Source organism: Sander vitreus, chromosome 14 (assembly GCF_031162955.1).
Source record: "Sander vitreus isolate 19-12246 chromosome 14, sanVit1, whole genome shotgun sequence".
In the NCBI taxonomy this organism is placed as follows: domain Eukaryota; kingdom Metazoa; phylum Chordata; class Actinopteri; order Perciformes; family Percidae; genus Sander; species Sander vitreus.
The window spans coordinates 11,632,215-11,658,933 of record NC_135868.1 but is presented as its reverse complement, the minus strand read 5'-3'; the positions used below and the strand labels follow the sequence as shown (position 1 = coordinate 11,658,933).

The following is a 26,719-nucleotide window of genomic DNA, read 5'->3' as shown; positions in this document are numbered from 1 at the left end:
GCATTCACATTATTAATTGTATCATTAATTATAAAGCATGAGGAAGTTTGTTAAATAAACATTAAAATTAACTACTGTAAATTTGCCATATTGAAGTTAAAGGACAGGAAAGTTAAAGGATATTAACAAAGTTAGAAAAATAATTAAGTGCACATAGCCTCTGAAGTGTTTTGATCTGTCAGGAGGTTACTAGATGTCTATGTTAAAGCAACACTAGAGAACTTTTCCCGCTTCGGTCCCCCTACAGGTTGGAAGCGGAATTGTCCATTACATTACATTGTCCAGTTCATTCGAACTACAGATCCACTACCTGATCTGGCAAACTTGCATAATGTAATGAAATGGACAATTCTGCTTCCAACCTGTAGGGGGACCGAAGTGGGAAAAGTTCTCTAGTGTTGCTTTAAGAGTAGTATTTTACTGATGACATCATATCAGGGTAAATGTATTAATAGGGAAACAAAATTAAGTTACTTCAAACACGTTGTTATGCAACAGGCACAATAGATTAAATACTTTTATAAATTCACCTCTGAACAAAAAATCATATTATTTTCATGTCAAACTTTACCGTCTAAGGAGAAAGAAACAACATCCGAAACAAGATGGAGAGCATTATGTAAGAGGGGTGTGAGTAAAATATATATTCCCGCTGTTTGACGTGAAGTTTCTGTCATGACTTTAAGCAATGTTAAACTAGCCTGTTAGAACTGGCCCGGTTTTCATTTGCTCAATTTGGCAAACGCTCAGCACGTTGTCCTTCCTATTTTCCCCTTCTCCAAACGAAAGCAGTGCTCCAGCTTTTCACCATTCTTCTAAGAATAAAGCACGCTATTCTGTTTGTCAGGCACTTGATAATTTATTCCTTCTATAGGGGTAAAAAGCTGGTTCAGCGCATTGTCTTCAGGCACTACAGCTGTATCTAAGGCCTGGCTCCATGTAATCTCTCTTCTGTGACAAGATAGATGACTCGTCAGGCTTTGTGCTGAAAATCCTCCATCCTTGTGGAGTCTTTTATTTCAGCCCAGCCACTCTACATTACACACACAAGCAGCCACACACATACACCGACCAGCGTCCTAGATTATGAGCTTGTCTATGCTGGAGGGCAGAGCGTAGTTTGATAGTGGACTCTCTGGACGTCATTAGCTGTCCACAGTCAAACCCTCTAAACTGTGCTGAGCACATGTTGCAGATTTACCATATAAAGGCAAACCACGTCTTAAAGAAAAATCTAAGTAGGTCTCACTTATAAAAGTCTAGCACAGGGAGGCCTGCTCAGCCGGGTCTCCAATTGCAGTGGCTTTAGCCATGATGTGAGAACAATCCCTCAGGAAACCAGTGAATTGTTTTGGCCTGGTGTAAGGCCTTTAAGACATTTAGGTCTTTGAACACTGGCAGAGACTGACTGAGGTGATATCATCAGATTACCACCAGAAAACCACATTAATAAGGTTTGGGTTTCAAGGCAGAGCTTTCTCATTTACAATGAAGTGCACCTGCTACACGTGTCCCTTTTAGAGCTTGTGTAAGATATCCAAACAAGGGCAACCTAATATTAGCTAACATACACTGTGGCTACTTATCTGTAGCTTAGGTTAAAGTGTTTTAACTGTATATCTGTAATAAATCAACATAACTTAAACAACCCCCCCTAATATCTGTTAACATAAGTGAGGAAATCAAGAATAAAATAACTGTGGCAGGATTTGTGTGGCTTGGCTGGCATTGTCTCTATTTGGATCATACTGTACCAAAATTATTATTTCTATGCTGAAGATCTTTTTCTCATTTCTGGTACTTTCACTATACTCTGTTTGCCTCATACAGAGTGAGTAAGAAATTACCCAGCTCACCCAAATCATTAGCACACAAACAGATAGCAATTAACTGAAACTATTAAGGTAATAGGCTGGTATTTTCCAGTTCGTTAACCATAATGGACGGAAGCATTTAGAAAACAAAATACTGAATTATCAAGCTGGGACATTTTCCAATCAGCTTCTCCCACTCTCATCTTACAACAACCCAGCAATATTCTCAGCTTCACTTGTTTAACACTGCTTCTTTAATAATACTGTTGATGTACCGGACAGTCCTTAAAGGTTCCCAGTGGAGTTTTAGACCTCTAGTAGAGCCACAGAGCTGTTTTTCGATGAGTAGGTTTGCATTTTGTTTGTGTCGTGCACTAACACAAGGACACACATGCATGTGTACAAATGCAAGTGACGCCATACAATCAAACCAATGGTGTCACACTATTCCACTGATCTACAGGGGGCGTTAGCCCCACTATATGCTGAAATGCGCCAACCAAGATAGAGAAGAAGCCAACTGCAAGCCAATAAACGGATGTAAACAATGCTGGTTTTAAACTAGTTAAAGTCTCTCATTTGAGAAACAAATCAGAAACCAGAAGTGAAACATTTATATTTTTTGGTTTCAAACTAATGCAGTTTATGTCAGGCTCAATTATCCGTCCTTAACAACTTGTGGCAATTGCTCATGCTTGTGCCTGAAAAGGCTTAGCCAAATCTGTGGTTTGGTGAGAACCCAAAAGCACCACAAGGACATCAGGAGGGAACTGGTTTAAAGCTGCCATGACACCCACCACTTCTGCATCTCACAGTTGGGTTCACAGCTGTGGTTTATGAAGCGTGCCTCATTGCCCATTCTGTAGCTGTCGATCACCATGCCGCTATCCAGGTTCAGACAGTAGTGGCCACTGTGGGAGAAGTACTGCTCCATCATACGGCTCCTGAAATATGGTAGGAGAGACGTAGTGGAACATAAAAAATAAATAAATAAAGGTTTTAATTCATTTCCATATCAAGATACATTAAGTTGTGAACTGAGGAAGTGAAACAGGCATAGACAGATGCAGAATATTCTAAATCTTCTGACATCCACATATCTGCCACCCAACAAGGATATCTTGCATTATAGGTGATCTGACTAACCTAAACTCGTGTTCGCTAACCACCTCTCCCAGGTACTCGATGATAAACTGTCCAGAGCGAAGAGTCTCCTTGGTGCGGATGCCCCAGCCCTTGCCCTCAGCACGGAATCGCTCCAGACACTGGACCCAGTCATGTCTCTGGATGTGCTGGTTGTCACACTGATCACCAGATGGACAAGTGCTGGGAGAGCACTCAGCAAAACTCATCCTGCAGAAATATGCAATGATTTTTTTTTTTAAAGGAGGTTGAAGCTGACTCTTGACACTATGTATACTTTTGTTTCATTACAAAACAAACTTTACAACAACCTGCCTAAACAAGCATGACTAAAGCTGAGTACTGATTTTTGTAATGTAATCAATGGGAAACCTGAAAAGCCGCCACTATATGCTGTGATTTGTCTTTACCTATTCAGACAATCGTCCATGCAGCCTTTTTCAGTCGAGTCCTCACGCGGTCTACAGCTGCATGTAGTTGTTTCATAACCAGAAAGAGGCTTCACATCCACATAGACATCTGTGACACAAACAGGGGATTACCGTTTTACATTTACAGTTATTGACACTCTCATGAAGTGTGACCAGCAGTGGCAGCATCGAGCATTATTAAATCCTGTTTTGCAAACAACGCATATAATTTATAACAAGGATAACAACAGTTAGAGCAACCAACGTGGTAAAACAAAGAAATGCAAGCACATACATTGATCAGGCTACAAATTATATTCTGGCTAAATCGCTGGAACAAAGCCAGATACTCACTTGATCTGATCTTTTTATAAAGGGGGACATCCGGCCTCTTGTAAAGCTGAAACACAAAAACCGAATGGTAAACACACAAAGGGGTTTAAAGACAAATACTTATGTGGACCTTCACTGGGGCTGTACATTTTGAAATTACATGTCAGTAACTCACTGTGAGCATGGGAAAACCCTAAAAACATTTAGTGCTCAACGTGATTGATCACCTGATCGTGTTTCCACAGCCATAAGATGTCGTAAGGCAACTGGAAATCAATGCGCTTCTGTCTCAGGTACTTTCCTGAAAAAAACAACATGGGGGAAATTTGGAAGGAGACAATAAAATTGAAACGTAAGTTAAGAAGTAAGCAATTTTTGACCACCTACATAAATCACATTGAGATTCACAACCTGTATGGAAATGAGACGTCTGACGTCCTTGATGAAACTTTTTGTGTTTTTCATCCTAGCTGAAAATGTTGGCCTGTGGTTACTAAAAGGGTCCTGTTCCTAGAAACAGGTTTACTGAGTTGGTTTACTGGATAGCTTTGATGAGTAACCCCAGAAGCCCTGGGGGACTGAAGCAGAAAGAGCGGTTGGCTTTTAATCAGCAAAACTGACTAATCCAACTTCATGAGACAGGCGAATGTTTTACCTCTGCATATAGAAATAATGATGTCAATAACCCTTTAAGAGCACCAGAAAACATAAATAACTCAAATACGATTTGTTGAGTGTTTTAAATGACTGGTCGTTACTTTGGTTGTAATTACATGTTTAAATCCTGTGTTGTAAAAATAGGAAGAGCGGTGCAAAAAGTGATCCTATTTGAGACTCACCAACATGTATAGGAGCTGGAAACAATCCATACTCATGTTCCCCAGGTATGTATTCAAGCTTCTCTTTCTTTAGCTGCAGAAGCTGACTCCGCGGGCTGCAAGGTGTGGTAAAGAAATGGTAAAATGTAAAGTTTTTACTCCAGAAAAACTGTATATGGTGCATTGACATCTAAAATAAAAATCAATTTCAGAAGAAGATTTAGTTTAAGATTTCTCTAGAACTCACTCTTCGGTCTTGTACACATCAGAGTAAAGTCCCGCCTTCTGAAACTTCTTCTTTGGAGGTCTGGCTGCTCTCTTCTCCCGTTGGCTGGTTATGGGCATGGGCGGAGCTTGTTCCCTGGAGACGGTGCCTGGGCGTTCCGGGGAGCAGTGGCCATCTGGCTTGCTTTCCATTGAGCTAAAAATAGAACCATGACTTGGTTTCTAGTGACTACTGGATTTAATAATGTTCCTTTAAATACCAGCATTGAATCCTAACATTAATACTCAGTATAAATCTGTGTCAGTGTCCCACAGCTCAGACTTAAGTATAAAGGTTAATTTGCTTACCCACGAAAGTGCTGGAGCTCGTCCTGGGTAAGCCAGCTACTTCCTGTCCCAGCTCTGGACCTTGCTACCAGGTTGCCCAGGTTCTCCTCTCTATCCGGCAATCGCTCCTCAGTCTCTTCTACCTCCCCGTCCTCTTCTTCCTCCTCTTCTTCCTCATCCTCATCTCCGTCCCAGTGCTTCTTCTTCTGACTTTTTCTACGCTGGCCCTGGACTACCGACTCAATAGCATCTGTTACAGTGTCCCCCTCCCACCCTCGGCCCCCTGCTGGCCGTTCTGCCCCTCTGTCCCTGTGCCGGGTCTGGTTCAACTCAACCACTGGTGGTGGGGATGGCGGCGGGGAGGGTAACGGGTGTTTCCTGGGACGTCCGGGGCCCCTCTTCTTCACCACGTTGTTTCCTGTGCGAGCCTGTCTCTGTAGCTTCTTGGCACGCAGGATTTTGTTGACATGGTGCAGGCTGTGTTTGGATGGCTGAGCCCGATGGGAGTGGTGGGGCAGGGAGGCATCCAGGCAACTGTCCTGAGTGGGGGAGAGGCAGGAGGAGGAAGCAGAGCCATGGGAGTGAAACAGTGAAGGTTGGTGATGGTGCTGCTGCCGGTGGTGCATGGATCCTTCATGCCCTTCAGGGGTTGAGAGGGCTACACCTCTTGCCTGGATACCTGATGACCCTAGTCAAAGAAGAGAAGAAAATTAATAGTGCATATTTAGGTAAAAGTGTTCACCAGTACATGGGGTAGTTTATTCACCATCTCTCAGCACCTCGTCATTTTCTCTGACTCTCCTCTTGACGCTTTACATCCCTTTCCATTGTCACATCTTTGTTCAAATTTCTTCTTTCCTCATTTAAATGAATCTTAAACTGATATTTCACTTTTGTCTTCCACACTTTCCCCTTCCTACTTCCCATCCTTTGACATCACAAGAATTTGCTTCAGTTTTCACACATCTTCCTCTTTCCTCTTTTTTCCTCATTAACATAATTCTCCTGTCCTTCATCATCCTGACTTCCTTACCCTCTCCCTTCTTCCTCCCCTTGCCTGACCTTTGAAAACCCTTCCCTCTATACTCTATAGCATATGACTCCACTCTATTTATTCCCCCTAAAATCTTTATACTTCAATTGCCCCTCTTTCAGTGAACGAAGAAAGACGTTTTATCCCTATCACTTTGGCACTAATTAAGAAAGCTTCCATTCAAATGTTTCAATTTGAATGGAATTAGATTTTGAACGGAAATGCCACAAAAGAATACTAAATATTGCGTATTTCTAAGGTGGAAAAGTTGCAAAAAAGCAACTGAAACAGATAATATATACAACATATTTAGATTAATACATCTATACTATTCTTGTTATATAACTGGTATACATCTATCAACACCATCATTATGTGTCATACATGACTCCAGGTTCAGTGAAAGAAGGCTGTCCCATGTCCAGCGACCCACAAAGACTAGCCTAGTCACAGTGAGATCAGAGAGCCCACACATGTGAACTAAGTCACCAGGTAAGACAGACCAATTAACAAGCTTATCAGAGAGAACAGTTTTAACTATTGCATGACCACTGCCCCATCCCCCAGTGTTAAGTGAACAGCTTAGCATATGGTCATGATAGGTTATCATGCATGGTTTAAATATGGCTTACTAAACAGTAGTTGACAGAAACAAACATTTATTTGCATTTTCTTTTGTTGACATGAAATTTACTTAAAATCTGATCATTCAGGTTTCTATCATTTGGATAGAAACCTAGCCTCACCCTTTTTTTTTTTGCTACATACTGTATTAGCCTTGGCCTCCCTCTCACTCTCAACCCATACTCTTCAGTCAGTATGCATTTACCTACTTCCATCATTCCCCACTTGTCCTTTGTGCCAGCCCGGTCCCCACCCTTGGCCTCTTCTACCTTCACAGTCTGTGACCGCTGGTTGACCCCAAGTCCTGAGCTCTAATCCAGGATTACCCCAGTGTGGTTTGAACTGCACCATGCTGCCTCAACAAGGACCTTACAGCTTCCCATCTAAGTTACTAACATGCACATGAACACAAACATCCACCCTACTGGTGCTCACACACACAGACATACAAGCACATCAGTTTTCAGATGAAGACCATTGCTGAAGCGTTGTGTCTTACATCAGAAACATTAGCTCAGCCCAGGTGCTGGGTGTACAGAAGGATAGGACTAGGCCTCACATTGTGGGCTTTTGAGGGAAACGTCCACTAAATATAGCATGTTAACAAAACACTCCACCCCTTTTGCTCTGGCAGGAATGCTATATCAACTGTGGCCAACTGCGGCCATCCACACTCACAGAGGGGCCAGTTTAAGTCATTACGCATGCTTTTTCTTGCCAAGCCCAATAGTAAGAGCTACCAAATGTCAGACAGTGTGTGCACAGGGGGTGTCACTGTCACTGATCAGTGGGAATTTTTTCGCCGAAATATGTGGCCCATTCCACTTAGTATTTTCTTTGTACAGATAGGAGACAGATGAGAGCGCAACAGAGACCGAACAGATAATTTTCTAGTGTGGTTTGATGGTTCCAGTTGTAACCACTACACAACTTCTCAGCACTATGAAGGATTTTCAGGAGATACACAGGCTTCACTGAGCAGAGATCAAGCAATATTTGAGAGTCCTCTTGCTGTGCCATATAGCAATGTCTGGAAAAGGTTACTGCCTGAATACATAGTCCTGGAACAAGTGCTGGATCTTATTGATTGCACACTGTGCTAGTTAAAACATAGCTGTGCCAAGCCATAAAGCTAATCGGACATCATCCAATCATATTCAGCCACGGGATTCTTGCGACAACTTCATGCACAGACCTAATTTGGGATTTGGTGCACAATTGACTCCAATAACCTTTAACAATGTCAAATTTAATTTGGGTCAAAAGATTTTCTGTGCTGAATAGCTCGTTAAACTCAAAAGCATATAAGGCTACATGAACTATATGGGATTCAATGTCCAAGAAAAAATGAATGAAAATAGCTCCCTGCTGCTACTGTTACTGGTTACTATACAGTCTTTTCTTTTTTCAAAATGAACTATGCAGATGCTGTTGTAACCTATAGCCTATATCAGTTAATCAGTGGATGCTCTGCTGTAGACAGCACATTCAAATACATTTACAATTAAACAAAAAAAAATTAGACTTACCTAACTCTCTCCTTTCTGCCGATGTTGAGTGTTCCTTCCTCATCGGCCGGTCCATGCGGGAGAAGCTGGGGCACTCTGTGACTACCTCAGTCTTTCTGCTCCTGCCCCCCTTCAGCGTAGTACGGGTGAGAGCAGAGGCAAACAGATTTGTAAGGTTTGGAGAATCATGGGCTCCAGGCTCTACATCCTCCGTGGGGCTGAGGGGCTCCTCATCCTCGCTGTCTGAGCAGCCTGCTTGGTCTTCAGCCCGTCCATCTGAGAAGGGACCCTGACCAGGTGCCACACGACTCTGTGAAAGCTTAGAGTAGTCCGTCTTAGAGCTGCCCATCCTGAACCATGACTCTACTTGGTGGTGACCTTTTGAGCTGCTACCGAGTGCAAGCCTGGAGGGGCCTAGACAGGACATGGAGCTCTCTTTGCGCTTGTACCTTTCTGCAGATGAGGATGAGGAAGAAGAAGGGGAGTTGGCAGAAGTGGAAGCAGCTTGCTTGCTGGCACTGGTGCTGGAGGTGTCTCGTCCAAAGCGGCATCGTTGTAAAGACTCTGCCATTCCTAAACTGCCAACTCGCTCCCCTTTCCCTGGTGCTCCACTGTCAGAAATCCCTGCACTAGCCCGGCTCCCTGATCCTCCTCTTGCTGCTTCCTCTCTGTCCTCCTCAGCACAGCGCTCTCTGTGTTTGTGTCTGTGTTTGTGTTTGTGGTGCCAGTTGAAGGAAAGCTCAGAGGACATAGGTGGATACAGGACAGGGGACCTTCCTCCTCCCAGGTACTCCTGCCTAAGCAGCTTATGTTTTTTCTTGTGAAATTTAGAGGGGTTCAGCAGGAGATGTGAAGGGTGGTGATGATGCATGTAAGATGTTGGGGGAGGAGGGGGGAAAGACGGTGAGTGATGAGAGTGGTGGGATGGGGCTGTGTGGGGTGACTGGTGGTGTGGGTGGGGATATAGAGCGCTAGCTGGAGGATAGCCTCTGTAATAGCCCAAACCCAGAGGCCCAGAGGAGTAGGGAACACTGTATGAGGGGTGGTAGAAGCCTCCACTGGAGAGGGGGAATCCAAGCCCAGGTACAAAAGGAACCTCAGACATGGACTCCCTCAGTTTGGGAGGCCGTCCCCGTTTCTTCTTCATGTCTGGTTTACGAACATAGTGCAATGGGTCACAGGAGTATGCAGGATGGGAGTAGAAGCTGCCAAAGTTAACCCTGAAGATTGTAGGCAGGAGGTCCCTGTGGACATAATGATGTGGAGGAGGGCCACCTGTGCCTCCTGTGCCTCCTATGCCACCACTGGCCCTGCTCCCCACTCCTGGCACTCTACTTGTTCCCGCTGCTATGCCTATTCCACTGCTAAGCCGGTGCCCTGTTGTACGGTGTGCTATCCGTATTTCACTCAGTCTCACAACAATCTCATCTAGCTCAGCAATAAAGTCTGGGTCATGCCGCCGGGAGCGCAGCTGCAAGTACTTCTTCTTGCGTTTCCTTTTCTGTCTCTTTAGCTTGTCATAGCCAGGGCACCCATGGTTGCGGCGTTTGCACTTGTGCTTATGTTTCTCCTTGTGTCCTATTAAGGAGGAAGCGGGAGCTGCTGGGTGAGGTCTCCTGGGATCGGGTGATGACCTTGCCCCGTGGGGTGATGGAGAGGGTGAGGGATGTTCCATAAGCACAGCGGAGTGACGTCGCCTTCCTCTAGAATTAAGGCCCACCCCTGGACCCATAGCTGAACCGATGACCCCTGGCATTAATAATCCAGTGCCCATCCCGGGTGGCATCCCAATTCCACCCAAACCTCCAGCTTTTTCACCACGGTCAGAGGTGCTGTTATTGTCCGTTCCTATTCCACTGTCACTGGGCACTGTCTCCTCACTGTGTGACTCACTGACTGGTGATGGAGTGGCTTCTTTTAGCTCACTTAGGGGGGCAGGGGAGGTGGGATGCAGCGGCCTGGGAGGGGAAAGCTTACGATAATGGTAGTGTTGCCTGTAATGGTGGTGGTGGTGATGGTATCCACGGCAAGTCGACTTTTTCTGGAAAGCTGCTGTGGCCATAGATGATGACGTTGAGCCCAATCCTGGGTTGCGAGGATTAGGGGCTGAAAAGGTTGGGGGAGGGAAGGAGAATGTGTTGTGGCTATGATGGGGGTTAGAATAGTGACCTGCAAAGTGCACCGAGCCTGGCTCCACAAAGCTGGCATCACTGACGGGACTGTGGCCGCCACTAGACTGTGAGAGGGAGGGGGAGGGAAATACCTCGGAAGAGGAGAGCTGGTGCTGGTGCTGTTGCTGGGACTGTGATGGATGGTGATGAAGAGGGGAAGTGGTGTTTGGGGATAGGAAGGGTTCTGGAGTTAGTGTGGCATTAGTCGCTGATTTTGGTTTACGGCCTCTCCTCTTACCCATGTATATTGTGCCCTTTTTACTGACATTAATTTGTGGCCCTAGTTTTCCCCCAAAAGAAGCAGCCAGGGAGGACAACGATTGGGTTGCAGCTTCCACAGAGCCAACCACCCCACTGGTGGTGCATTTAGGGGTGTCTTCTGGTCTTGGGCCTAACAAGATTTGACTGAGAATACGCTTCCGTTTCATACTTTTCATCTTATTGATCTTGCCTATGATAGTTTTCATGATAAGCTGCCCATTTCCTTTGCTGCGGAACCGTTTGTCTCCCATGTCGCCTGCCTCTGGAGCCAGCGTGGGAGGCTGACCCTCCTGGGGTAAGGTAGGAGGAAGGCGCTTGGGGCGTCCACGTTTTCTAGGCATAGGTTTAGGGGGGTTCAGGTCCACCTCTGGGTGAAGAACAGGGGGATCTTGCTCTTCTTTGGACTTCATTAAAGATGAAAAGACCTTGGAGGGGGCCAGCTTGTTAGTAAGGCACCCACGGGGCGGAGCATCAAGCCTTGGCATTTTGGACTTTGGCCTTCCCCTTTTCTTAGGCTGTGGTGGGAAAAGCTGTGACGATGGACTTTGTGGCACAGGTATTGGTTTGACCTTATTTGGATTTGGAGGCCTGCCCACAGGTCTCTTAACCGGTGGCGACAGCATTTCCAAGCTTGAAGATAAAGGCAAGGTGGTTTTGCTCTGGTCGAAGGGACTGTCCTGGCCTGCTCTTTGACCCTGCGGCTTGTTCATAACACGGGACCAGCGGGGTTTCCTTCCTCTGCGTTTTTTAAGGGGTTTGCTGTCCTGCTCTGCTGGAGAGTCTATGGATGAATCAGGAGAATCATCTCTAAGAGGTGTTGGTGGGCTTTCATCACCATCTGGCTCTGGTGAAGAAGACGCCCGTTGTCTTACAGGCTCAGGGGGACTGCAAGTCCGACCAGGTCTGCTACTATCACGATTGGGACTTCGCTTACTTGGGCTAGAGCTCTTCCCCCTCTCAACTCGCAGTGACTGATTACTAGCCCCCTTGTCTTTCCCTTCTGGCTTTCCTGTTCCTGTTGGAGGAGGACACCTGGTTAAGTCTCTAGGGCTGTCACTGTCCTGCTCCCTCTCACTTGCGCTGCTTTCCTCTGCCAAGGCAGGACTCTCTCGTGCATGGTGTCCTTGTGAGGGAGCAGGGGAGCCCAGGTGACTTACTGCACTCAATGTCCTCTGCTCAGTTGAAGTGCTAGAAGAGGATGAAATGGGATAAGATGGCAAAGATGTGGTGTGGACCAAGCAGTGAGCTGGACGGGACTGTGGCTTAGAAATGCTACTGTTGTCATTGTTGCTTTCCATTGACATGGCTGACAGGCGTTTAATGCCATAGGTGAGTGCTGGGCTGCTGCTGCGACTACTGCTGTTGCTGATGCTTTTTCCGCTGCTGCTGCTACTAGCTTTCTCAGCCCCTTCTGTGTCCTCCTGTCTCAGTGGTGTCAGGGGGGGGAGATTTTCCATAACACAGTCCTTGTTCCTAGAACCATAGGGCCGACCAGGTGGCCGTGATACAGGAGGTGGTGGAGAAAGGTGTACTACTCTTGAATATGTGTTCCTATTGGCCATAGCCCTGTCTCGTTGCTTGGCTGTGGGGGCCATAAAGCCTGAGCTTGGGAGAGGAGGAGCGGGGTCAATCTTTGCAGGTTTGGCTGGCTTAGGGGTCTTTGATGGTGGGCAAGTCGCTATGAGTTGAGCTAATTTTTCAGTGACTGTGGGTGCTCCCCAATTTTGAACACCCTTGTCCTTGTCTCTCTGACTTTCAGTGCTGTAGCTGTATTGAGGAGGTTTAACAGCTTCGAAACTGGGTTCTTTTGATGCAGGTAGTGGTGGAGAAGGTGAAGATGTCCGGGGGTTAGGTTGTGGGGTTGGTGTTTTCTTCCCAGAGGGATGCGTTTTGCTGTCTGGTGGAGGGCGGTGAAGGTTAAGGGGTCTCTCAGATGTGGTGGTGGCTGCTTTCGTGTCTGGCTTTGTATCAGACTTGCAATCCATCTTTGGTGAACCCTACAAAAAAAAATAATAGAAGAAGATGGCAAGTTATTAATGAGAATTAATAGGTGGTTACTGGGTAACTAATTTAAGAAATACCCTGTCTAATTTCTAAATTACATGGATGTATATACTGTATCCAGTTTTTTCTCTAAACACTTGAACACATGTTTAAAAGTCATACACTGTAGTGTACAAACTATTAATCAGAAATAGGTTTATATACCCATTTACAAACTGCAATACATTGATAAGATTTTCTGTCTGCTGCTCCCCAGGCATGCCCAGGGGGGAAGTTACACTCAACTCAATAACACTTATCAGGGTCAGATTGGGGACAGAGAGGGAGAGCTAGAGAGGGGGTCATGCAGGAGAGGGGGTGGAGGGGACATGGCCGTGCAGAGACAGAGGATAGACAACACAGACTGAGGGAGATTGGAGGGGGCGGTGCATGAGGAATAGGGACAACAGAGAACACAAAGAAAACTAAAGAACAATTTATGCTCTGCTCTTTATCTGTGCAATAACATGGTGATTACTACGGTAACCTTTTTGTGGACCACTGCCTTACTGACGACTGACTAATAACATTTTAAGGATGTAAGGATGTACACAAAACAAATATACAGGAGGGAGAAGGGGAAAAGAACTATCCGCTCTCCATTGACTTGTATTGCGTAAAGGTGCCTTCTCATCAATACCGTATGCTAGCAAACAACAGAAAAATGCCTAAAAGCAGCAATGTGGTGATATTCACTACCAACAATGTCAAGAACCCATAACTTCAGGTTTTATAAGCTGTCGACACGAAAAACTGAGCTTTTATGAAGACAAACGTGGATACAGACGTGAGGAATCAGCAGAGAGAATGGGGAGACTTTGGGATCCTGACACTAACCTAACAATATGCCCAACATTACGTTTTCTTACCTTAACTTACAGACATATAGTTAGTTTTTTTCGGGTCAGCAGCTTATAAAAACTTAAGTTAGGGGTTATACACATACGCATCCCACCACACAGCAGCTTTTAGGCATTTTTCTGTTGTTTGCTAGGAGATGGAAGTGACGAGGAGGCACCTTGACACAATACAAGTCAATGGAGAGCGGAGAGTTGTTTTCCCCTCTGATGGGCGTGGCTTTCAGAATATGATGCAATCTGTTTCTATTGGTGGACATGCTGGCTGTCAATACTGAATGTTCACTTTTGGCAAAATGTGAATCCATTGCTGAATCAAAATAAATTGACAATGTTCTCCGTCTTTACCCTTTTTGCCAGAGCGCTCCCATTCACTTGGGATGGTGACAGGGTGGTAATGCTGGCGGGAGGAAGAGCCGTAGGAGGTGGCGTAGGAGGTTTAGCAGAGGGAGTTGATGAAGATGATGAGGCTGGTCTGTTGACACTGGGACTCTTCTCCTTATCTTTTTCCCTGCCATTTGAAGTACTCTGGCTCTGAATGCTTGCCCCATCACCTGTAGCCCCTGCACGGTTTCCACGAGCACCGCCTCCTCCACGCCCCGTATGCCTCACAGTGGCCCTGAAGGCTGGTCGGCACACGTAATTCTCCAAGATCTTAGGGGGCTTCTTCGTGCGTTTTGCTTGAAGGCCAATCTTAAGTTTGACATTGCCCTCAGACAGGCTGCTCTCTTTGATGGAGAAATGGGACTGGTCACCACCGGCACCTCCTGGCCCACTTGCTCCTGCCCCTCCTGCACCAGCAGAGACAGTGGCAGCTCCCTCCTTCTCTCTGTCTCTCTTCTTCTCCTCCTCTTCTTCTTTCTTTCCACCCCCTCCCTCCTTCTCCCGCTCCCCTGAGGGGACACCTGAGAGAAGAGGGGGTGAAGTCGCGGTTCCCCCCTGATTTTTCGGATCCATCAGAACTTTACTATGTGTGCAGGTTTACTAGGGAGGGGATGTTGTGGATAGCAGGTAGAGTTTTGTTGGGGGATGGGATAGGGGTTAAGGGGAAAAAGGGGGAGGGGGATAACGGTGAGGGTGAAGCTTTCGAGGTGGCTTCTGTCCCTTCCTCGGCTGTCCAGCCCTCTTTCTCCGTCCTTCAACTGTAGGGAGTAAAGACAGGTATAGCAGGGAGAGAGATGGAAAGGGGGTGGGTGGGAAAACAAACTCCACATTAGTCACCGCAACACAGAACATCAACCAAATATTGACAGTTTTAAGCAGCGCCCTGCAACTGAGAAGTATAAAACATCTTATAATGAATGATGGTGGAAAGCAGAAGAAGGGCAACCATTTTTTATCATCTATTTGGGTAGAGGCTGTCCTTCATCCCGTCTGGGGGACTTTTTATGGTGTGTTTGTCATCACGGCCTATATCAGTGTGACCTATTTACACAGACAAGGCTTTTCTACCTGAGAAATGTAACCTTAGGCTCAGGGACTCTGAATTGTCCACCTGAGAATTGCAAAGCCTATAAGGTCCAGAGTCAATAGTTAATCCCACAGTGCTGCTACATCCTTATAAGGTGTTACAGGGTAAGATGTCAAATGAGCAATCCCTTAAATTCCCTCATTAGTTGCAGTGAAAACAGGTGCCTGTGATTGTTGCAAAGTGCTCATACCCTACGTTAGCACAGCAGCAACAGAGAGCAGCAGGTTTCTTAATTGTGCACCTTAGAGGACAGCCCAATTCAATGAAGTTGTCTACAGCTCCCTGTGGTCACTGAGTGATTTAATGCGGATTCGCCCCCAAGCAGGTGCTTTCACTGGGTGAAGTCATTTGGAGGCAATTCAGAACTGTGACCTCAGCATATTGGGCCCTCTGGGACTAGACAGAGGATCCGGCCGCCTTTCCCAGCCTTCGCCAGCAGCAACTGAGAGTGAGTGATAGAGCGTCAATGTGCCGGCGGTTTCTCTGCGCCCTACATTAGTGGAGAGCACTAAAGGAGCCACTTAATGGGGCCTGAGGAAAGTCATACAAGTCGACACATCACTAGTGTCACAGCAAGAGAGGAAAAAAAAGAAATCTACCCTATACAAAGTCTTACACTATGTTTGTTTTGGATTATGACTGTGGAAAACAGTAGTAGAGATTTTTTTGTTGAACCACACAGTAAACGCAGCCCGATTTTTAGAGTCTGGCCTGTGGTTCCTCCACGCCCACTTTTCTGTGTTTACTTCAATTACTCACTCCATTTCGCCTCAAAACTGCAGACTCCCCCTCGCTACACATACCACACTCAAATCACACCTCCCTCTTTTCTTTAACACTCCATCAATCTCTGTGTTCTTTCACCGTTTTCTTTAAGCTTTTCCATCCTTATCCTCCTCTATTTCGCAAACTTGGAAAGCAGTAGTAACAGCACACAAACTAAAGTCGCTGTGTTCCCACTTTAATCAAAAACACATTTCACCCCCCCCCAACTCTGTTCCCTGTGTCCTTCTCTTACAGAGTGACAAATGTTCTCCCCATTCTTTTATACTAAGCGCTTGCAGTGATACTAGCTGCTTCCGCTGCCTGACAGCAGCTATGCCAAAAATAAGCCACTGTAGCACCTAACTCTGTGAGAGGCTACTGACACAAGTCTAAAAAAAAGCTGCCCGGAGAGTCAAAACATTCCTCTCACCTCTAACAAGCTAAGCCAGGTCATTTACTGGCACTTGTTCTCCTGTAAATGATCTGACAATGGTCCAAATCGCTTTCTAATTTGTGACTGATAAGCTGTAACACTAAACCATATAATTTTCAAGTTTAGCATCATGGTACTTTTGTATTTACAAAGCAGTTAACACTACACTGCAGTCATTTCGTTTTTTACAGTCATACTGCAAAACATGAGAATGACAGCACTACTGGTTTTAAAGACAGATATCAATCATGCCTGCCTGTTCTTTAGTTTTACTTTAAGTGCAATAATCAGGAATTAAAGTAGAAAGACGGACATATAGAACACAAACAAATGTCAGAAATGAAAATTAAAAACAGGAGAATCAATAATCAATATCAGGCCAACAACCTAATAAATGGCAGAGCAGACTGGAACGTAGTAAACAACTTCCCGCGCCCCCTCCCATTTCTTTCCTCCCCTTACTCCCTCCCTTCTCACTTTTGCACACGTTGTTCATAACTGCTGATTTCCCTTTGGTCATAGCAATAGTATCCAACCCACCCACCCCCACATAATTCACATGAGGACTGGCGTCTGCCCTTAGAACTCCGTGTCATTCCCAGGGCTTTTACTCTATCGGTATTAGTACAGAGCCGTGCTCAGGGGGGAGAGCAGCCAAATTCCTTTACTGCTACCATTAGTTTCTTTCATTTAATAGCGAGTGTTCAAACATGATTCTAACACACCATGACCTTAAACTAAAGAGGTGGCTATAATGTTTAAACCTCAAAGATAAACGAATTGTGGTAGAGGTTGCAATAAATCGGACCGGAATGACAGATGTCAGTCAGAGCAGCACCCTGCAAACATCCTCAGTCTGTAGCAGCCCGGAGGAGTTCCTTCTGTGTTATTAACTGCTTTAAAATACACTGACTGCATAACATTTGTGTATCACATTTTAAGTAATTACACTGTCCCTCGTGTTATGCAAAAACGTAGCTTGCTAGCGAAGGGCTGAACAAACCAAATAACGTTATCTGCTTTCGGTTTCATACATTCAACACTGCCCCTCTGCCAACGCATCACCCCTAATTTACTCAGACAATTCCTCCCCGTTTTGTCATACTCATAATTACTGTCTCAATCGAAAGGAAATCCGGACTGAGACATGCTCTTGCAGTTTCTGAAAGTCGCTAAGGTGACACTGCAATGCATGCAGTCGAGAAATAATTTAGCAAACATCTACTTGACAGGGCTGAAGGGACTGATAACACTAAGAGTGAGCAATCTGCGCCCTACACTGTTATGTCAACAGCAACAATAAATCAGCAAATTATTACAAAGCATCATATTAATATGATATTCACCCACCTCTGTAATTGTCCAGAAACGGTGTTCACATTATTTGGCTGTGTCCTCCCTTCGTGTGTATCAACGTGGTGGACACATACTGTATCTTCCAAGTGCTGAATTGCCCAACACCAAAACATGAAAAATGTCAGATTTGGGCTATATCAATGTTGTTTTTAAGATATAAAACAAAGACATGTACAATGAGCTAAAGCGACAATCTGAGGTATTCAAGCTACAATGGCATAATAAATGTTTATGCTGTTTTCAGATGTGCCAACTAGGTTGTAACAAGGTAATAATCTTGAACGCAGACGCAAATCCCAATCAGAAATCATGCACACAGCTCTTTTCAACGTACAAAACATTATAGTTAACCTTGCCACCTCAAAAACACAAAGTTGCGATAGTGTAAACTGAGTGTCACCATGTTAAGCATCCCCCAAAAAATATGTAACATTATTTCTATAATATTTAGGATAATAGGCAAGGCGGTAAAGTAATCGGGATTAGGTGGTCACTTGGCGCTTTATAACCCGTGCATTATGAAAGGTTTGTTTATTTTGTAACACGCGAGTAGCTATCATCCGTACAATAATATACAGCCTGTGCTACATTTGGTATCAATGGCACTGGCAGCAGCTAACTAGCCATCTATCAGCAGCCTGTTTGAGGGCGATTTAGGCAAATTTCGCCCAGCACAGCTTGAACTTAACGTTACACTGTATGTAGGCTGCGAATGAGTGGCTAACGCCTACAGCTTTCAAACTATTTCTACAAACCAAGTGAATCTGACACAACCCTGCACAAGTGATGCACATAATCTTACATCTCCGTCACATTCTCGTAGGCACTCGTGTTACTACATCTCAGCTACGACGGCTAACGATGCACTAGCATGTCAGCTAAACCATAAAAATCTTCTGACGTGGATTCAAAGACAAACGAACAGTAAAATCGAAAGAAATACACTCGCGAAAAACGAGGCGAGTTAAATTCCAGTGGTTATAAAATAACAGATGCAGCGCCGTGTAGGTTATTAAAAAAACACTAACTGTCAACAAAATGGCGGCTGCGTTGAATCAACAGAGACCCGAAATGGATCTCTTTCTATTTCTTCTTCCTTGGTGTTAAAATCCTTTTTCCTGACAGCAACTGGTATCCGTAATATCTCCCGAGATGCTCCGAAATCCACTCCGACGCGCCGTTAGCTAGGCCTGGATGTGTCAGCACGGGCCTCTCTCGTTAATCGGGCCTCCATGTCTACTCAGCCCGTATCGCTCTGTGTCAGTACAACACGGGCATTCTCGTCCCAGAGAGGAGGGAGGGAGGGAGGGGGGAGGACCGGGGAGGGCGGAGAGGGGAGGAAAGGAGAGGAGAGCAAATGTCGGTCGTACGCGGTTCATGCGGTCCTTGGTCATTGACAAAAATGTATGTGTTTCATTATTTCACTATTTTCGGTTACTGTGTTTTCGGCCGGTTGAGGGTGTGTTTGCTGGTATGCAACAGTCAACTGTGGTGGTGCCAGTTGCAACATAACGTTACAGTAAACAGTAGGCTACAGACGGGAGGAGGCAACGGGAGCACTTTTGTCTATACATAAATCATTCTGCTCCATAAGGTTGTTAGTTCTTCTTTTCTGTTATAGCTGAATTATTAGTCTACTAATCGATCAGTTTATTGATGTTAAATTAATCTGCAACCATTTTTAAACGGGAGGATCTGCTGCTTTTCTCTATTTTTTATCTCTGGACTGTGGGTCACACAAAACAATAATCTCAAGGTTTCAATTTGGGGATTAGATATAGGCCTAGTGATGGGCATTTTTCACCTTTTTTGTGCCAATTTTTAAACTAAATGATTAATTGCTGAATCGAAAAATAAACTAGTCGATCATGAAAATAAGAAATAGTTGCAGTGCTATAAAGTTGTTTGTATTACAGTAGCCACCTACTATATTCTGTTAGAGCTGCAACTGCTTATTGTCATTATCGATGAATCTGTTCATGATTTGTTCAGACTAATTGATATTGTCTATAAAATGTCAGAAAAAAAGAGTTCCTATCACAAGTTGCTTGTTTTGTCCCAAAAATGTTCATTTTAGAATTATATCAATTTATGGAAAGCAGGAAATCATTACATTTGAGAAGCTGTAACCAACAAATGTTCAATTACATGACTTGTTTCAGCATATTCTATACTGCTGTATTTGGCTCCATAGCCAACAATCATATTCTACTGTATTGAAACAGAGATTTTATATTTCTGTCAAATCTATGATAAACTGCACTGTTCTATTTCATTGGATAAGACTATATTCTAATGTATTCTTCTACATATACTGCCATATTGAAAGTAACTTTTTCTATTGTATTCTATTCTATTAAGGTTCAAGATCCAACAAAAAATGACAAAATGAAATCATCTATTAAGCTGTTACAACAGTGCTGACCACAAAATGCAAAAGGAACATGGAAAAGCCTTAAATGTGCTGATTATTCAAGAGATTGGTTGTTAGACCAATAAAAAGGTCTGCAGTATGAATGTACAGTATCTGGCACTGAATCTCTCATAATTAGGGGGATGGAAGAAGCATTGTGGGGATCACAAGGTTAGCTTTAATATAGAGAGCATATCAAAGCTGGATCAGATTGGATGGAAAAACTAAATATTCTGCATTAGCATTCTGCACAGTCTTACCAAGAGCCTTCATTTGAAAGTGTTACTTCATAATTCTGTGAATTCACATCATTTTGACAACCACTGGCAGCCCAGTGGTGAAAGTCAGTCGTTCAGAAAACCACTTAAGAGGGCAGTGTAGCGAGAAGGACACATCACCTCCACATCTCATCTGCAAACTGCACGTCCTTTTGTGTGTAGTGTAGCCTAAAAATGGTGAAGATGTTGGAGTAGAAGACATAAAGGTCCTTAGCAGAGATGAGTGTACAATAGTGAGAGTTGAAGCTGTAAGTTATGACTGTGAGGGATGTAATGCATTTTATTTAAACAGACTGCAGACAGTGCTGAGGGAAAGGTCTGAGGTGAGAAGCGTGTCTCTTGAAAAAAGTAAAAGGAGGTAGATTTGCTTGGCCCGTTTCTCAGATTGCCTGCCTCTCCTGTTGCTCTGTCCTGATGGAGCGAGGTTCTGGGGGTTCTGATGTGGACATGAGGCTGTTGTCGACACCGTCAAGGCTTTTTCTGCACACTGGGCAGGTATCATGCTGCCAGAGGGAGAGAAAAACATATTAATAAATAATATATAAATTAATTAATAAAAACATATTAATCTGCAGGCAAAAAGTCAGTGATATAACAGCATCTACAGTACAACCTGAGATCAAAATTGGTAACAAAAATGTTTCTGTGTTGTCGTCACAGCCCTGAATTAAGGATGTGTGACACTCTGAAAACCTTGACAGATCTAACAGACATTCAAACCCCTCAGCCCACTGATCACATCCACTCCTCGTTCTTACCAGCTCCAGCCAAGGCACGATACATTCACTGTGGAAGTAATGCAGGCAGGGTAGTTTCCTGACAGACTCCCCTGATGAATACTCCTCCCTACAAACTGGACACTCCAGTCTGCAGTCTGGGAGAGACAAACAAGAAAAACTGAAACAGAAAGTATGAGTGGTGCAAGAGAAATAGACACAGAGAGACCCAGTCATAAATTTTTTTTTAATGAACACCTCAAATGAGCAAGACAGTTCTATAGATCGTTACAGTGTAACAAAGTGATACTTTTGTAATGTAGGCTAGTACTCTGTTATTTCATTTAGCGAACCCAGTTTAATGATGTGTGAATAAAGATTTATTCATATCACTTTACAACAATTCACATTTACTTTACCTGTTTTATAAATGGTCAATAAGTAACAGTAATGAGTCATTGTGATACATAAATAGAACTCTTTTTGGGGTTTCCAGGCTGTAGTAATACCTTTCACTATCTTTGAAGTAGTGCATCCTGGCAAAATATAATAACCTATAGATAATAGGTGGAAAGGAAGGATGAGAGGAGGAAAAGAAAGTAATAATAGAAACGTAAGCAGAGATAAAAAGAGGAAAGGAAACAGAACGATTTAAGAGATTATTTAATAAGACAGGAAAAGAGATAAGAGGAGGAAAGAAAAGATGGGAGGAAGGAGGGAAGGATGATAGGAGATGGGAAGGAAAACTAAGAGGAGGGAAAGGGATGTGTAGTGTGCCATGCTGGGATTGCTACCTGTCTGTTCTTGAGAGATGCAAACTGTTGGCAGGGATGAGATCATCTCCTTTTCTGCAGGGGGTGGACCTGTGCCCTCCAGCTGTCCTAACAACTAGGTAAGTGCGAAGAAACAAAGAGTATGGATATATAGAAGGAGACATGAGGGGCAGAGAGGGGAAACAGAGGAAAAACAAGAGAGTCCTAATGGGTGGATAAAAGCATAAGAAATGAACAGTTTGTAACTTGACTGTTCCAGAACTTTAGGGGGCTTGTTTCATTATAAAATGAGGGAAGAAGAAGAAGGAAACCATACTAAACACAAAGCTTAGAAATATAGATATAGATATCACTGACCTCTGTGATGACAGCATCGAGACCTCCCTGACCCCACGCATAATCTCCAGGGTTTGAGTGCAACTGTAGCATGCTGGATCTGAGTGAGTGAGAGAGAGAGAGAGAGAGAGAGAGAGGTTACCACACAACATTAGATGGAATCAAAAGTAAATGATGTGAATCAAAAATTAAAAAACGTTTACAGTGCAGCTGGTGCAGCACTGGAGTTTCTGCTGTTGGCGAACAGGCCGGCCAAGAACTGCTGCACGATCCTTGAAAGGGCAAAAACAGACCGCAAAGATGTCTGCTTTAAAAACACATACTGTACCTTTACTTTATATTCAGCAGTATAAATTCGTGCTATGCCTTTATGATTGTATTGGAGTTAGTAAATCAGTTAATGCATGCAGTCAAAATGCACACCACAAATTAGGAGTGTTATACAGCATACTATATATACAGTAAATCTGATGCTCATACTGCATAATTGCATAAGATGTAGAATAATAATTTTACATAGGGATCCTTAAGTATGGAAGATTACAAAAGTGTTACCAACTTTAATCACCTTTTCAAGCGAACCAATCCCATGTAATGAAGTGTATGTATACATTATTAAAAAGTTTCAAACTTGTAGAAACTTATAAAACTGAGGGTACTATTAATGTCGTTTCTGTTTATAACAAAACTAGAAATAAGAACAAGAAACAAGAAAAAGCTGTTTATGTGTTTAAACTGTATGTTGGTGGTTATTGGTTATAGGCTACATGTCTACCTTTTAGTTCCTTGTAATGTAACTCACAAGACATAAATAGAAAGAAATCAATAATTAAGTAGCACACTAATGGCATACTAAAGGATGTTTACACCGTCAGAGTTCAGCACACACTGCTTATGTTTCTGTGTACTATGTCCACACACACCCTTCCACTGCAGGCCTTTGTTCAGGCCTGGATGACCTCTCTTGTTCAGGCTGGGAAGGTGACTCTGGTTCTCCGGCCTCAGTAGCGCCTGGCGACACTACAGAAAGACAGCTCTGACCTGCAGATACCTGCTCGCTGTCATCTGGGTCGCACTCTGATGAGGGTGGATGCGACAGCAGAGCAGAGCGCTCCATAAACAGCAGCTGCCATAACTTGGAGAGAGACCAGAGAACCAATATGTCAAACAAAGCCTCAGAAAAAGAGGAGTGTACTTATTAAAATGCCATAAGGACATACCTCTGAGAAAAGCAAGTTTGAATCTTCACTGGCCACTGATCTGCTATTCTGCAGGAGACTAAACAGGGAAATACAAATTGTTATTTGATATCAGTGGTTTAAAATGAAACACACAACTCTTAAGAGCCTTGCACTGTTACTGCAGTAACCATCATGCATTCTAATACTGTCATACTTTAATAAAAAATTTATAAACAAGAGTATATAGAGAACAGCACATTTAAACACCAAAACTGAGCTGTACCTGGAGTCTTCTGTCACCTCTTCAATGAAGTCAGAGTCACATCTCGGGCATACAAATTCCTTGAAGAGAAAATAAATAAATACACTACATGGCCAAAAGAATGTATACGCTCACATTTCTTGTCGTCATGCCAAAATGATGGGGATTAATCTGCTGCTATAACAGCCTCCATTATTCTAGGAAGGCTTTGACAAGATCTTGGGAACTGGCTGCCGAGTGATGTCGGGTGATAAGGTCTGGCCCACAGTCGGGCTCCAGTTTATCCCATCTGTTGTTGGATGGGGCTCATCCCTGTCTTTATAGATATGGCTTTGTGGTCATTGTCATGTTAAGATTTTTTTGCACTTTTTTAACTCTCTCTCTCTCCCCCTCTTTCTCACACACGGTCATACGCGCATTTGCTCCATCGTAACTATAGGCCTATCTGTGCGTAATCGTGCCATGAAAACTGCCAGCTGCGCAACAAATGCGCTCCAACAGTGGCTTTCACAGCGCGCTCCTCTGCAGAAATTAATCTCCAGCTAAATCAGTAAAAGTTAATCAGTTTTGTCTTTCAGTTGCGCTTCACTAAGACGGAAGGGTACACAACTAATCGCGCTCCAGGGGTTAAAGGCACCTATTTGCGGCTCTGTGGCATGTAACAGTTTAAGAAGCGCTTCTGGTGCATGTGGCGACACCCAGCCAGCCCCTCCTACGTCTCTCACACGCAGTTGACAGAAGACAACAGTCGCCAACAGTGGTGCTTCTAAATATGGCAACGTGAATCACCAGCTTTTACTCCCTCTATCTCTCTAATGTAAGATATTGGCGCATGCTGTAGCCTACACACAACAACCACCAACAGGCTGCAATATGTGTGCTTTGGTGATCCCACGAATTACATCTAAAAAAAAAAAGCAATCACGCAGTTAACTACTTTCAAAAATAAATAAAGAGCTCTAAAAAATCGCAATCACTCCATCCATTCGCGTGGGTTATTCTCAGGCCAGCACGTGTGGAATAAAAACACTCTCCAAAGTGACTCACCGGGATTTTGGGGTTTGTTTCACATTTACAGCAGTGACAGAAAAACCTGTGTTGTGGTGTGTCCGCAGCCTCCGCCATCTTCACGGTGACGCACAGTGCCTGACCTGACGTCCGTGTAGCAGCCCATAAAAGTCTCACTCGGTTGTCCAACGGGTCCGAGCAGTCCCGGAGAGTTTGGTGCCCGTGAGATATGTCAGAAAAACGTCTGTAGACAGATAGCACAATCATATCGTTAACGAGCAGGCAACACCCTCCTCAGTTTCACCTTTATAATAAAGTTTATTAAGGATAGATTAGTAAATATATAAATAACCTTCGGCGTCAAGATCAAGACTTGCTTCGGTCACTGCTGCAAAGATCAAGTTGCTAAAAGAAGCCAAGAGCTCCAAAAGCAACAAGTTGGATCACGGATGTAGTTTCCTTCAAGTGTGTTGGGTGTCGCTAGAGAATAAAAAACGTTTAAGTGAGATCCTCTCTTTTTTTAAACACAAATTTGGTTCAAATGTATTGAATCCTCTGCCTAGATTGTAACTAACTTGTTTCGGTGCAGAACTCGATCCAAGCGGTTTCCTAGCAACGCAATTCCAGCTATAAAATGTCAGTTTATGACAAATAATCAGTGTAAATATGTTATGATACTGAACTTGCTTAAAGCGGGAGGTTTGAGTCTATTAACACATTAAAACAATTTCAAAACACAGTATCTTGAAAATTATCTTGTCAATGACACAATGCATTAATAACTGTAGTAGACTGTGTAAGCATGACATCACATTTTTATTAAAACCAAGAGAGTGACCTGTAATAATAACAATAACCAAAAGCAGCACCAACAAAACAGTGACAGGTAGCCTATATATTGTAACTGAAACAACACGTTTATAATCTTTACAGTAAAAAGAGGTTTTGGCAAATAAGTGAATACGCATTCTCATTTGGAATAATAACAAAGCTTTGTTAGTTTACATTTAAGCCACAAAATATTAGCATTGGCCAAAGTTGAGCCACTCAGTTATGGATCAAATGTTAGAATGGCAACATGTCAGTGTTCAGCTCCAACTCAAACATGGCCCTGCATAAACACAATGTACATCTAGACTATGTCATTAAAAAATGGGAACTATCCAGGCTAGAACTGTCCGACTTGGCACACAGCTTGTCTTTTCATACAACAAAAGTGTTTTCCCTGCATTCACTGACACTTCACTGCGCTACATTTCATACAGCTTAGGCATCTTATTCTTTTCACATTTCAAACTCTCTTTTTTTTTTATTTGTTGACTCCAATGTAACTAACTTGTCCTGTAAACTCCACCTCTGTCTCATGCACGTGCCCTGTAGTTCAGTTGCTTTACTTAGGTAAATATACAGACTCAGTTACCCCCCTAAAACAAATTCTAATCACCAGTGGGGAAATAAATACAAAACAGATCCTCCATTAAGCTGAAAGGGCCCTCCTCCTCCTCCATTTCCCTACCCTCCCTACCCCTCTTGTCCCTCTCTATCGAGGTGCGGTGAAGGCCCCCTGGGCAGCGCTGGTGGCAGCACTGGTGGCAGCTTGGCGTACGACCTGATTGGACATGACTCCGGTGGCGAACTCCGCCAAACGACCTGATTGGACATGGAACTCGGCCTGGGCCTTCTGAAAGCCACCAACGATCAAAGATAAAATCCCATCGTCATGGTTACTGAGGTTTCTGGCCGGCATGAGCCACTTGGCATCATAGCACACCACAGTAAGCTAGATTTATATTGGAATATTTATATTTTAAATACATATATAATACCCTTTGTATTACCTTATTTATTAATATCAATAAATTAGGTCTCTATTGAAGGACTGTGTTTGTGTATGAGAATTTCTGTGAGATTTTATGATTAACACCTAGAGGCATGTGTAACTATGTAGTTGTTACTCTTAGTTATATACGTTGTATCTTATCTTTGCGGTGCAAAGGCTTTTATTTTAGTCAACCATGAATTAGAACTAACTTATAATTTACGCTATAACTAGGTTTGAACTTACACACTGCTGGTGCAACAGGCTGCAGGATACCTTGGCATGTAAACACCTTATCCAGGTTTCTGATCATTGTGTGCCTCGTGCTAAGGTGCGTTATC

The 26,719-nt window shown here is 43.7% G+C and overlaps 2 protein-coding genes across 4 annotated transcripts in view; both read right to left on the bottom strand.

Moving 5' to 3' along the window:
- ash1l (ash1 (absent, small, or homeotic)-like (Drosophila)) overlaps positions 1-18,871 on the bottom strand; it is a 28,960-nt gene extending 10,089 nt beyond the window's left edge. For both annotated transcript variants that reach the window (XM_078268385.1, XM_078268386.1), the window contains exons 1-12: positions 18,621-18,871; positions 17,587-17,681; positions 13,916-14,709; positions 8,257-12,664; positions 5,092-5,758; positions 4,766-4,939; positions 4,540-4,634; positions 3,928-4,001; positions 3,722-3,767; positions 3,368-3,476; positions 2,961-3,167; positions 2,612-2,758 (exon numbers count right to left, since the gene is read on the bottom strand). In XM_078268385.1, coding sequence (XP_078124511.1) covers positions 2,612-2,758; positions 2,961-3,167; positions 3,368-3,476; positions 3,722-3,767; positions 3,928-4,001; positions 4,540-4,634; positions 4,766-4,939; positions 5,092-5,758; positions 8,257-12,664; positions 13,916-14,524 — 6,536 coding nt within the window. In that variant the 5' untranslated portion in view covers positions 14,525-14,709; positions 17,587-17,681; positions 18,621-18,871. The remainder of the gene's footprint in view (positions 1-2,611; positions 2,759-2,960; positions 3,168-3,367; positions 3,477-3,721; positions 3,768-3,927; positions 4,002-4,539; positions 4,635-4,765; positions 4,940-5,091; positions 5,759-8,256; positions 12,665-13,915; positions 14,710-17,586; positions 17,682-18,620) is intronic.
- Positions 18,872-19,640: 769 nt separating this feature from the next.
- LOC144529301 (E3 ubiquitin-protein ligase RNF115-like) lies at positions 19,641-25,033 on the bottom strand. Of its 2 annotated transcripts, XM_078268310.1 has the most exons (10): positions 24,912-25,032; positions 24,599-24,803; positions 23,573-23,631; positions 23,329-23,386; positions 23,032-23,243; positions 22,312-22,380; positions 22,130-22,208; positions 21,794-21,887; positions 21,042-21,157; positions 20,575-20,786 (listed from the first exon to the last, which is right to left on the bottom strand). In XM_078268310.1, exons 2-10 carry the CDS (start codon positions 24,674-24,676, stop codon positions 20,664-20,666), a joined length of 888 nt encoding a protein of 295 aa, XP_078124436.1. In that variant the 5' UTR covers positions 24,677-24,803; positions 24,912-25,032; the 3' UTR covers positions 20,575-20,663. The 2 variants fall into 2 exon arrangements, with proteins under 2 accessions (XP_078124435.1, XP_078124436.1); XM_078268309.1 differs by lacking the exon at positions 21,794-21,887 and having other exon boundaries at positions 19,641-20,786; positions 24,912-25,033.
- Positions 25,034-26,719: the final 1,686 nt, after the last annotated feature.